General features: G+C 56.2%; 1 protein-coding gene and 1 long non-coding RNA gene across 3 annotated transcripts; one reads left to right on the forward strand and one right to left on the reverse strand.

The window, feature by feature from the left end:
• The first annotated feature begins 158 nt into the window (after positions 1-158).
• On the forward strand, positions 159-4,183 carry LOC147647602 (uncharacterized). The gene is made up of 2 exons (XR_015281408.1): positions 159-332; positions 974-4,183. It is a non-coding gene; the product is annotated as an uncharacterized LOC147647602 (long non-coding RNA).
• On the reverse strand, positions 1,067-11,429 carry AKAP8L (A-kinase anchoring protein 8 like). 2 transcript variants are annotated; one of them, XM_086871265.1, is made up of 13 exons: positions 11,367-11,429; positions 9,252-9,284; positions 8,209-8,443; positions 7,121-7,661; positions 6,505-6,619; positions 6,339-6,385; positions 5,988-6,024; positions 5,591-5,708; positions 4,416-4,557; positions 3,721-3,826; positions 2,986-3,116; positions 2,444-2,539; positions 1,067-2,109 (listed from the first exon to the last, which is right to left on the reverse strand). In XM_086871265.1, the coding sequence occupies exons 1-13, from the start codon at positions 11,374-11,376 to the stop codon at positions 1,684-1,686; spliced, it is 2,037 nt and encodes a 678-aa protein (XP_086727391.1). In that variant the 5' UTR covers positions 11,377-11,429; the 3' UTR covers positions 1,067-1,683. The 2 variants fall into 2 exon arrangements, with proteins under 2 accessions (XP_086727391.1, XP_086727392.1); XM_086871266.1 differs by lacking the exons at positions 1,067-2,109; positions 2,444-2,539; positions 2,986-3,116 and adding an exon at positions 3,247-3,278 and having other exon boundaries at positions 11,367-11,391.
• Between the last annotated feature and the right edge of the window lie 320 nt (positions 11,430-11,749).

Genomic DNA, 11,749 nt, shown 5'->3' on the forward strand with positions numbered 1-11,749 from the left:
TGGCCGTTCTCCCCAGCGGCGCGTCCCGCCCGCAGCTCCTATTGGTCAGGCTGGTTCCCGCTCACGATCTGATTGGTAAAGGCGCTTCCTCCCTGAGGGCAAGGTCTGTCAATCACGGGCGTTCTGGCTCCTGATTGGGCGGCTCCGCGGGGCGCGCCTTTCACCGGCCGTGAGGGAGAGGAGGAGCCGCCAGGGAGTCCCCGCGGCCGAGAGCGGAGGGGCTCCGAGCCCACCTGGGAACGGTCCCGGAGCGGCCCCGGAGCGGCCTCGAAATGGCCCCGGAATGGCCCCGGACCGGCCCCTCACGGTGCCAACGTCCCCTGTGCCTCACAGTGAGTGTCCCCTGCCCCTCAGGGACAGCGTCCCCAAATCCCCTCAGGCTCCCCAAATCCCCTCAGGGTCCCCAAATCCCCTCAGGGTTCCCAAATCTCCTCAAAATGTCCTCAAATCCCCTCAGAATTTCCTGAATTCCCCTCAGGGTTCCCGAATCCCCTCACGATTAAGTCCCTTAACAATGTCTCTGAATCCCCTCAGGCTCCCCAAATCCCTCAGGTTACACAAATCTCCTCAGGGTTCCCAAATCCCCTCAAAATGTCCCAAAATCTCTTCAAAATGTCCCCAAATCCCCTCAGGGTTCCCAAATCCCCTCAAAATGTCCCAAAATCTCCTCAAAATGTCCCCAAATCCCCTCAGGGCCCCCAAATCCCCTCAGTGTCCCCACATCCCTTTTCCCACCCATTTTCCATCCCTTTTCCCTCCTTTTTCCCTTTTCTTTCCTCCCATCTCTTTTTTCCATCCGTTTTCCATAACTGGGTGGAATTTCCTCATTCCTGGCAGGAATTTCCCCATCCCAGCCCAACCTGGAGCTCCCCAAACCCCAAAATTCCCAGAAAAACCAGCCCCGCTTCCACCATTCCCTCCAGCAGGGACATTCCTGGAACCCGAATTCCAAGATTTTCCCCATTTTGGGCAGGAAAATCCCAACTCCAAACACGTCGGGATTGGGATGGGAGCTCCCCTCCAAAAACTGGGAATTTGGGCTTTTCCAAGGATGAGAGAGTCGGGATAACCTCAGGATGAGTCCTTTAAAATCCACAAAAACCTCGGGAATTCTCCCGTTTCACAACAGACACAACGGCACCGAACGCTCCGAGAGGGGAGGGAAAAACAGCGGGAAAATTGGGAAAAACGACGGGAAAACAGCAGGAAAACATCGGGAAAAGGGGGATCCACAGCCACAGGAAATCCTGGGAAAACCTCGGCGAGGTGAGGGGGACAAATCCCAGCCTTGTCCCACCCGGAAAAATCCCCGTTCCCGAGGGAAAAGGGGAAAAATTCCCACAAATCCACCTGGAAAAAAACCCAAATAAACGGGATCACGGCAAAACTTCGGGAGATCCGGTAGAAAAAAAATTCCCCCCCAAAAAAATAAAATTCATTCTACACAATTCCCTCCTTTTTTTCCGGGAATTCCCAAAAACAAATAAACAAACAAACAAACAAACAAAAAAAAAACCTCGACAAAATTCCCTCTTTTTCCCAGGAGTTCCCAAGAAAAAATTCCAAAAGAATTCCCTCTTTTCCCTGGGAATTCCTGGGATTTGGGGCTGGGAACGGGGAACATCCACGGACACGGTTCCGACACATCCAGGGAATATTTTGGGTCCTTTTCCCGTTGGGAATTCACTCCTGGAGCATTCCGGAGCTTTCCTCTTCATCCTGCTGCTCTTCCCTTGGGAATTCCTCCGGGAATTCCTCGGCGTTTTGGGAATTTCCCGCCTTTTCCGCCTCTGGATTTGTCCCTGTTCCCCTTTCCTGGGCTTTAGCTGCTGGAATTTCCTCGGGGTTTTTGTTTTCCTCGGGATTTTCCTCAGGATTTTCGGGATTTTCGAGGTTTTCCTCAGGATCCTCGGGGGTCTCCTCGAGATTTTTGGGATTTTCCTCGTGGCTTTCCTGGGGATTTTGGGGATTTTCCTCGGGAATTTGGGGATTTTCCTCGGGATTTTGGGGGTTTTCCTCGGGGTTTTCCTCGGGATTTTCCTCCGTGGCTCCTTCCCCTTCCTCGTGCTCCTCCTTTTCCTCGGGATCATCTGTGAAGGGATTTTCCCCCTGGAAAAAAGGGGGAAAAAAAAGGGAAAAAAAAAAAAATCCCCAAAAACCATTTGGAGCTTCCCTCGGGATTCTCCAAGGAATTCTGGGATTTTTTGGGATTTAAAGGATATTTGGGATGGCCTCAATGAGATTTCTGGGATCTAAACCCCAAACCGCTGCAGAATTCCCAAAAATCCCCCAAATCCCAAATCCAGCCTCAACCCCACAGCGCCCGGAAAAATCCAGGAATTCCCACCCCCAAAACATTCCCAAAAAAACCCCCAAACTCCCAAATATTCCCAAAAAAGCCCTCCTGGGGTGTTCCTGCCCCCGGAATTCCGGGAATTCCCACCTTGAGGTACTTTTCCAGCTTTTTGCTGATGAGTTTGTTGTTGAGGATGCTCCGGGCCACCACCAGCGAGGATTTCTTGGATTGCTCCATCATGGCCTGGGAGGGGACAGGGAATTCCCGGGATTCGGATGCGGATCCGGCAGAATTCCCAAGAAATTCCCTGGGAGAAGGGACTGGGAGCAGAAACCCAGCAAAATTCCCAGGAAATTCCTGAGGGAAAAGGGGCTGGGGGCACAAATCCAGGGAAATTTGGGGGAAATCCCGGGATTTGGGGCTCCCCCTTTGCGAATTCCCAGGATTTTGGTGGATCCCTGTGGGAAATCCCAGGATTTTTCAGGATCCTCATGGGATTCTGGGGCTCTCCAGGAATTCCCGGGATTTGGTGGCCCCCCAGTGGGAATTCCCGGGATCCCGGGGCTGTCCCGGGGTGAATTCCCGGGATCCCGGGGCTGTCCCGGGGTGAATTCCCGGGATCCCGGGGCTGTCCCGGGGTGAATTCCCGGGATCCCGGGGCTGTCCCGGGGTGAATTCCCGCGGCTCACCCGGCGGTTGTGGTTGTGATCCGGGGATTTCAGGTGTTTCTGGATGGAGCCGAAGTGCATCGGGAGCAGGAGGTCACAGGCGGAGCAGTGAGCGGCCTCCACCTTCCGCAGGAAGTGCTCCAGGCCCACCTCTGCCAGGGATCCATGGGATCAATGGGATCATCGGGATCAATGGGATCAATGGGATCAATGGGATCAATGGGAATGGGATCAATGGGATCAATGGGATCAATGGGATCAATGGGATCAATGGGAATGGGATCAATGGGATCCCCAGGGTTCCAGGCCCACCTCTGCAACCCGAGCCTGGGATCAGGATCGGGATCAGGATCGGGATCAGGATCAGGATCGGGATCAGGATCGGGATTGGGATCAGGATCGGGATCAGGATCCGGATCGGGATCAGGATCGGGATTGGGATCAGGATCGGGATCAGGATTGGGATCAGGATCGGGATCAGGATCAGGATCGGGATCAGTGAATCCCTTGGGGCCATTCCAGAGCCTTTCCCGGGCTTCCCAAACTCTTCCTTCCCCCGGGATCCCCCAGAACCTTCCCAGCCTCGGCATTCCCGGCCCCTCCCCATGGGAATTCCCAGGAATTCCCAGGATCTCCTGTGCCCCTCCCCATGGGAATTCCCAGGAATTCCCGGGATCTCCTGTGCCCCTCCCCATGGGAATTCCCAGGATCTCCTGTGCCCCTCCCCATGGGAATTCCCAGGAATTCCCGGGATACCCTGTGTCAGGTCCTGCTCCCGCTGGATCTGCTGGATGACGGCGTTGATGTCGCGGATCCCGCGGCGCCGCTCCTCCGTCTTCCGCGTCTTGTTGGCCACGTATTCCTGCAGGGAATTCCCAGAAATCCCCAGGAACGGCCCCGGGGATTCCTGCAGGGGAAATTCCCCGGGATCCCCAAAAATCCCCGATTCCCCATCCCAAAAACCCCGGCAGGGAAGGAGCCCGGGGCCGCGGATTGGAGGGGATGGGAGAAGGGAAAAGGAGGGAAAAGGGGAAAAGAGGGAAGAGGAAAAGGAGGGAAAAGGGAAGGAAGGAAGGGAATGTGAGGAAAAGGGGGAAGGAAAAGCAGGAAGAGCGGGAAAAACAAGAGAAGGAAGGGAGGAAAAGGAAAAGCAGGAAAAGGGAAAGAAGAAAAAGCAGGAAAGGAAGGAAAAGGCGGAAAAGAGGAGCAGGAAAAGAGGAGCAGGAAGAGCAGGAAAAGCTGGAAAAGAGGAGCAGGAAGAGCAGGAAAAGAGGAGCAGGAAAAGCAAGGAAGGAAGAGCAGGAAGAGCTGGAAAAGAGGAGCAGGAAAAGCAGGAAAAGCTGGAAAAGAGGAGCAGGAAAAGAGGGAAAGAAGAGCAGGAAAAGCAGGAAAAGAGGAGCAGGAAAAGAGGGAAGGAAGAGCAGCCCCCGATCCCGGGAATGCCGCGGGACCTGCAGGAATTCCGCCGTCTGCGGCGGCAGCTTGGAGCCCACGAACTGGAAATGCTCCCGGTGGAATTTGCTCTCCAGGTGCTGCCGGATCTCATCCTCGAAAAACGTCCGGAACTTGCACAGCGAGCACACGAACTGGATCCTGGAAAAACAACGGGAATAACAATGGGAATAACAACGGGAATAACAATGGGAGTAACGGGAATGCACACCAACTGGATCCTGGAAAAACAACGGGAATAACAATGGGAATAACAGTGGGAATAACAATGGGAATAACAATGGGAATAACAATGGGAATAACAGGAATAACAATGGGAATAACAATGGGAATAACAATGGGAATAACAATGGGAGTAACAATAGGAGTAACAGTGGGAATAACAATGGGAATAACAATGGGAATAACAATGGGAGTAACAGTGGGAATAACGGGAATAACAATGGGAATAACAATGAGAATAACAGGAATAACAATGGGAATTACAATGGGAATAACAATGGGAATAACAGTGAGAATAACAGGAATAACAATGGGAATAAATGGGAATAACAAGGGGAATAACAATGGGAATAACAAGGGGAATAACAATGGGAATAACAGTGGGAATAACAATGGGAATAAATGGGAATAACAATGGGAATAACAGTGGGAATAACAATGGGAATAAATGGGAATAACAATGGGAATAAATGGGAATAACAGGAATAACAATGGGAATAACAATGGGAATAACAGTGGGAATAACAATGGGAATAACAACGGGAATAACAATGGGAGTAACGGGAATGCACAAGAACTGGATCCTGGAAAAACAACGGGAATAACAACGGGAATAACGGGAATAACAGTGGGAACAACAGTGGGAATAACAGGAATAACAGTGGGAATAACAATGGGAATAACAATGGGAATAACAATGGGAATAACAAGGGGAATAACAAGGGGAATAACAGTGGGAATAACAGTGGGAAAAACAGGAATAACAATGGGAATAAATGGGAATAACAGGAATAACAATGGGACTAACAATGGGAATAACGGGATAACGGGAATGCACACCAACTGGATCCTGGGGAACGGACACCAGGAACAATGGGAACAAGAATCCCGGAAAAGCATCCCTAAAAAGGAGGGAAATATTCCCCAAAGCCCCGGCATTCCCAGGAAATACCTCTCCACCATCCGGTCCCGGTGCCGCTTCTTCTGCCGCTCCTGGGATTTCCTCCCGGCCTGGAGCTTCTGCCGCAGCTGGGAATTCTGGGAATTCTCCTCCGGGATGCTCAGGGCTCCTGGAAAAACGGGAATGCCGGGAACGCCGAGGAAGGCGGAGCTTGGGAAAGGCGGGCCTGGAGCCAGAGGGGATCCCGGCTTTTTGGGATTCGGGGGTTTTTAGGGATGGAGCAATCCCAGATTTCTCTGGGTTTAGGGAGGAACTCATCCCAAATTTTCTGGTTTTAGGGACGGATCCTTTCCCAAATTCCAGGATTTAGGGAAAAAGCGGCCCCAGATTTCTGGGATTCCCCGACCCCGGGAATTCCTGGGATTTCCCCTGGGAATTCCCAACTCACCTTTCTCGGAATCTCTTCCCTCTTCATCCTCCCCTTCCTGAAAAACCAAAACCGTGGGAATTTCAACCCCCCCCGCAGCGAAATTCCCCGAGTTTCTCCCTCTGGAATTTCCCCTGGATTCGGGAAATTCCGGGAATTTCATTGGAGAGGCCGGAATTCCCTGGAATTCATTCCCACAGAAAATTCCACCTCCAGCCATTCCCCCAACCCAAATCCTGCGGGAATTCCCTCGGAATCCCGGGATTTCCCATCCCCAAATCCCGGGATTTCCCCTCCCCACCCCATTTCCCTCGGGAATTCCCCCAAATCCTTCAGGAACTCCCCAGAATTCCAGGATTTCTCCTCACTCACCCCCCTGGATTCCTCCTTTTCTCCGGATTCGCCCTCCGTGCCTTCCTCTGGAACGGACAAAGCCCCAAAAATCGGGAATTGGGGATAAATCCCGGGATTTTCAGAGCTGGAAATCCGGGATTCAGCCCCAAATTTGGGCAGAATCCCGGGATTTTGGGCCCCTCACCGTTTTCCGAGCTGGAATTGTCGGATCCGTCGGTTTTGGGAGTTTTTTCCTCGGAGCCGCTCGGCTGCTTCCGCTTCTTCCCAAAGGAATCCCGGCGGAGCCGCTTCCGCTGCGGCTGGAAAAGCGGGAAAAAGGGGGAAAAGCGGGAATTCAAATCCCAAACCAGCAGGAATTTCCCCCTGGAAAAGCTCCCAACATTCTCAAACCCCGATTTTCCGGATCCGAACCCCCCTGGAAATCCAGAACCACCCCAAAAACCCCTTGGGATTCCCAGCTCCTCCTTCCCTCCGCGAATTCAGCGGGAAAATGCTGGGAAAATCTTGGGAAAATCGTGGGAAAATCATGGGGAAATCATCGTGGGAAAATCACAGGGAAATCATGGAATAATCATGGGAAATCGTGGGATAATCATGGAAAATTGTGGGAAAAATCATGGGAAAATCATCATGGGAAAATCACAGGGAAATCATGGGAAAATCGTGGAAACACAATGGGAAATCATGGGAAAATCATGGAAAATCGTGGGGAAATCATGGAAAATCGTGGGAAATCACAGGAAAATCCATGGGAAAGCCCGGGAACGCCGGGAACGCCGCGGCCAAGGGGCCGGACTCACCCGGAAATCCGCATCCCACATCTTCCAGCCCCTCCTCATCCTCTTCATGCCGCGGAAATTCCCGGGAAAGCCTCGGAAGCCCTGGAAGCCGCCGGGCTCGGGGAGGATGTTCTGGGAGAAGAGCGACGGGAGCCTCCGGGCTCCGGGGGGGCCCCGCGGCTCATTCCAGACCCCCCGGCCGGGAAATCCCGGGAATTGCCGCTCCCGGCCCCAGCCGTGCCCCCGGTGGCCGAAGTTCTCCCGGAATTTCCCCTGGAATTGCTGCTCCCGGGGGCGGGGCCGGCCGTAGAAGTCGTTGGCGTCGGGCTCGGACTCGTTGGGAAAATCGGGATAATCGCCGGGATAATCGCCGGGATAATCGTTGGGGTAGTCGGGATAATCGTTGGGGTAATCGTTGGGATAATCGCCGGGATAATCGTTGGGATAGTCGGGATAATCGCCGGGATAGTCGGGATAGTCGGGATAGTCGAAGGCCGCCCGGTACAGCTCCCGCTCGCTCACGGCCCCCCGGGAGTCGCCGTAGGATTCGTAGGGATCGTACCTGGGAACGGGCACCATTCCCAAAAATCCGTTCAGGGATTGGGGATTCCCAAAAAAAACCACTCAGGGATTGGGGATTCCCAAAAATCCGTTCAGGGATTGGGGATTCCCAAAAATCCGTTCAGGGACGGGGATTCCCAAAGATCTGTTCAGGGGTTGGGATTCCCAAGGAAAAGGGTTCAGGGATGGGGATTCCCACAATTCCCAAAAACAGGTCCTGGCTGTTGGGGACCCCTTCTCCATCCCCCTTCCCAATTTCCCGGCCCTTTCCCGGCTCTCCAGGACCCGATCCCAGGGCTGGGATTTGGGATTGGATTCCCACTCCCCCATTCCCGTCCCCACATTCCCATCCTCACATCCCCCCATTCCCACATCCCAATTCCCACATTCCCATCCCCACATTCCCCCATTCCCACATCCCAATTCCCACATTCCCATCCCCACATTCCCATCCCCACATTCCCACTCCCCCATTCCCGTTCCCCCATTCCCATCCCCACATTCCCCCATTCCCATCCCCGTATTCCCGTTCCCGTTCCCGTTCCCACCTGTCTCCGGCGGCTCCGTAGCCCCGGCCCTGCATCCCCTCGGATTCCGGGGCGATCCCGGCTCCCGGCTCCGGCCGCTGCTTCCCGGGGCCTTCCCCGCCCTCGGGGGCCCCGTCGGGTTCGGCCGCTCCCAAATCCCAGGAATTCCCGGCCGCGGCTCCGTAGCCAAAGGCGCCGCCGGAGCCGCCAGAGCCCTCGGGGCCGAAGCCATAGGGGAAAGAGTAACCCTCGTAACCTGCGGGAATGGCGGGAATTCCCTGAGATCCCGGGATTCACTGAGATCCCGGGATTCACTGAGATCCTGGGAATTCCCTGAGATCCTGGGAATTCCCTGAGTGATCCTGGGAATTCCCTGAGATCCTGGGAATTCCCTGAGATCCCGGGATTCCCTGAGTGATCCTGGGAGTCCCTGAGTGATCCTGGGAATTCCCTGAGATCCTGGGATTCCCTGAGTGATCCTGGGATTCCCTGAGATCCTGGGAATTCCCTGAGATCCTGGGAATTCCCTGAGATCCTGGGATTCCCTGAGTGATCCTGGGATTCCCTGAGATCCTGGGATTCCCTGAGTGATCCTGGGAATTCCCTGAGATCCCGGGATTCCCTGAGTGATCCTGGGAGTCCCTGAGTGATCCTGGGAATTCCCTGAGATCCTGGGAATTCCCTGAGATCCCGGGATTCCCTGAGATCCTGGGATTCCCTGAGATCCTGGGATTCCCTGAGTGATCCTGGGATTCCCTGAGTGATCCTGGGATTCCCTGAGATCCTGGGATTCCCTGAGATCCTGGGATTCCCTGAGATCCTGGGATTCCCTGAGTGATCCTTGGAATTCCCAGAGGATTCCCAGGGAATTCCCAGGGAGTTCAGGTTCACTCCCAGTTAATCCCCACGGAGTTTGGGATTGTTTCCATCTTTACCCGGGAATTTGGGATCGTTCCCACAAAACCTGGGACCGTTCCCAGGAAAAGAGAGGGGAAACCCCGGGAATTTGGGGAGAAAACCCGGGAGAGGCCGGAGCTTCCCGGGGGTCCCGATGCCGCACTTGCCTCTGCTCGTGCCCGAGTTCCAATCGCCGTAACCTGAGGGACGGAAATTCCCAGTGAGGGTCCGGAATTCCCGCCGGGAATCGATCCTGGGATCCCCCAAACCCCCGAGGGTCCGGAATTCCCACCAGGAATCGATCCTGGGATCCCCCAAGGGTCCGGAATTCCCGCCGGGAATCGGCCCCGGGATCCCCCGAGGGTCCGGAATTCCCGCCGGGAATCGATCCTGGGATCACCCGAGGATCCGGAATTCCCGCCGGGAATCAATCCTGGAATCCCCCAAACCCCTGAGGGTCCGGAATTCCCACTGGGAATCGGCCCCAAAGCCCCGAGGGTCCGGAATTCCCACTGGGAATCGGCCCCAAACCCCTGAGGGTCCGGAATTCCCGCCGGGAATCGATCCTGGGATCCCCCGAGGGTCCGGAATTCCCACCGGGAATCGGCCCCAGGATCCCCCAAACCCCCGAGGGTCCGGAATTCCCGCCGGGAATCGGCCCCAAACCCCCGAGGGTCCAGAATTCCCACCAGGAACGGGAAATTCCTGCTGGAAACGCCGGAAAAACGGGAAAAGGAGCGAGGGGGAAGTGGGAAGAAACTGGGAAAAAACTGGGAATTTTGTCGCATTCTGGGCGGGATATTCCTGGCTCGTTCCCCGAGGGAATTTTGGCCTTAATTAGCGGCTCCTCATTAGCGAGAGAACCCAATTAACTGATTGCTGCCCTCCTGTCTCCGCTTCCAGGCGGGAATTTTCCGGGAATATCGACGGGAATCGCTGCCCCTCCCCAGCCAGGAGCGTCCCAGGTGAGCAGGGGCACGGAATCCACGGAAAAACGGGAAAAACGGGAACGGAATCCATGGAAAAACGGGAAATGGGCACGGAATCCATGGAAAAACGGGAAATGGGAATGGAATCCATGGAAAAACGGGAAATGGGAACGGAATCCATGGAAAAACGGGAACGGGAATGGAATCCATGGAAAAACGGGAATGGAATCCATGGAAAAATGGGAAAAACGGGAACGGAATCCATGGAAAAACGGGAAATACGGGAATGGAATCCATGGAAAAACGGGAAATGGGAATGGAATCCACGGAAAAACGGGAAAAACGGGAACGGAATCCATGGAAAAACGGGAAATACGGGAATGGAATCCATGGAAAAACGGGAAACGGGAACGGAATCCATGGAAAAACGGGAAATGGGAACGGAATCCATGGAAAAACGGGAAACGGGAACGGAATCCATGGAAAAACGGGAAAAACGGGAACGGCGGGAGGGAACGGGAGAGGGGCCGGCCTGGGCTGGGATTTGGATCCAATTCCAGCTTTGGGATGGAATTCCCGGATTTTGGGATGGAATTCCCAGATTTTGGGATGCAATTCCCGGGATTTTGGGATGGAATTCCCGGATTTTGGGATGCAATTCCCGGATTTTGGGATGGAATTCCCGGGATTTGGGATGGAATTCCCGGGATTTGGGATGGAATTCCCGGGATTTGGGATGGAATTCCCGGGATTTTGGGATGGAATTCCCGGATCTTGGGATGGAATTCCCGGGATTTGGGATGGAATTCCCGGGATTTGGGGATTTTGGGCACCCGGCGGTTCCCGGGCGGGCGCTGCCGGGACCGGGCCGGGCTCGGAGGCGGCTCCGGGACCCCCGGGGAGCTCCCGGTGTCCCTCAGGGTCCCCCCGGTGTCCCCGGTCTGGCCGGGACATCCCCCGCTCCCGGTGTCCCCTCCCTGTCCCGGTGTCGCCTCCCCGCTCCCGGTGTTCCCTCCCTGTCCCGGTGTCCCCTCCCTGTCCCGGTGTCCCCTCCCGCTCCCGGTGTCCCCTCCCTGTCCCGGTGTCCCCTCCCTGTCCCGGTGTCCCCTCCCGCCCCAGCGGCAGCGCCGGCCCCGAGCCGATCCCGCTCGGCCCCGGCCGCTCCCCGCTCCGGCCGGCCCCGGGACCCCCCCGGAGCCCCGGTTCCCCTCCGGGCCCCGCTGCCCCCGGTGCCCCCCGGAGCCCCGGTTCCCCTCCCGGCCCCGGTTCCCCCCCCGGTTCCCGTCCCGGCCCGGAACCCCCCGGTTCGGCCCCGGTTCCCGTCCCGGCCCCGGTGCCGCCCCCTCCCCTCACCGTAGCTCATGATGGCGGCGCCTCCTCCCCTTTCCCGGGCGGTAACGGCGCCGCGCGGGCCCCGCCCCCTCGCGCCCATTGGCCGCGCCGTTCCGCCTCCCCCGCGCTGATTGGTCCGCGCGGTTCGCGCCTCCCATTGGCCGCCGTGCGCTGTCGTTCATGGCGACCCCCGCGCCGCGATTGGTCGGATAGAGCGTCTGCCGGGTGACGGGGCGTGGCTTCGACAGCCCCGCTCTCCCATTGGTCAGCGGCGCCCGCCGGGGGCCTATCGCGTGGCAGCCGCGCCCTCGGCCACGCCCCCTCGCCGCGGCGCCGGCTGCTATTGGCTGCCACCCCTGGGGTCACGTGTCTGTCACGTGTCACGTGCTTGTCACGTGGGAGAC

The sequence above is a fragment of the Cyanistes caeruleus genome, chromosome 35 (genome assembly GCF_971803275.1).
Source record: "Cyanistes caeruleus chromosome 35, bCyaCae1.hap1.1, whole genome shotgun sequence".
Lineage (NCBI taxonomy): Eukaryota > Metazoa > Chordata > Aves > Passeriformes > Paridae > Cyanistes > Cyanistes caeruleus.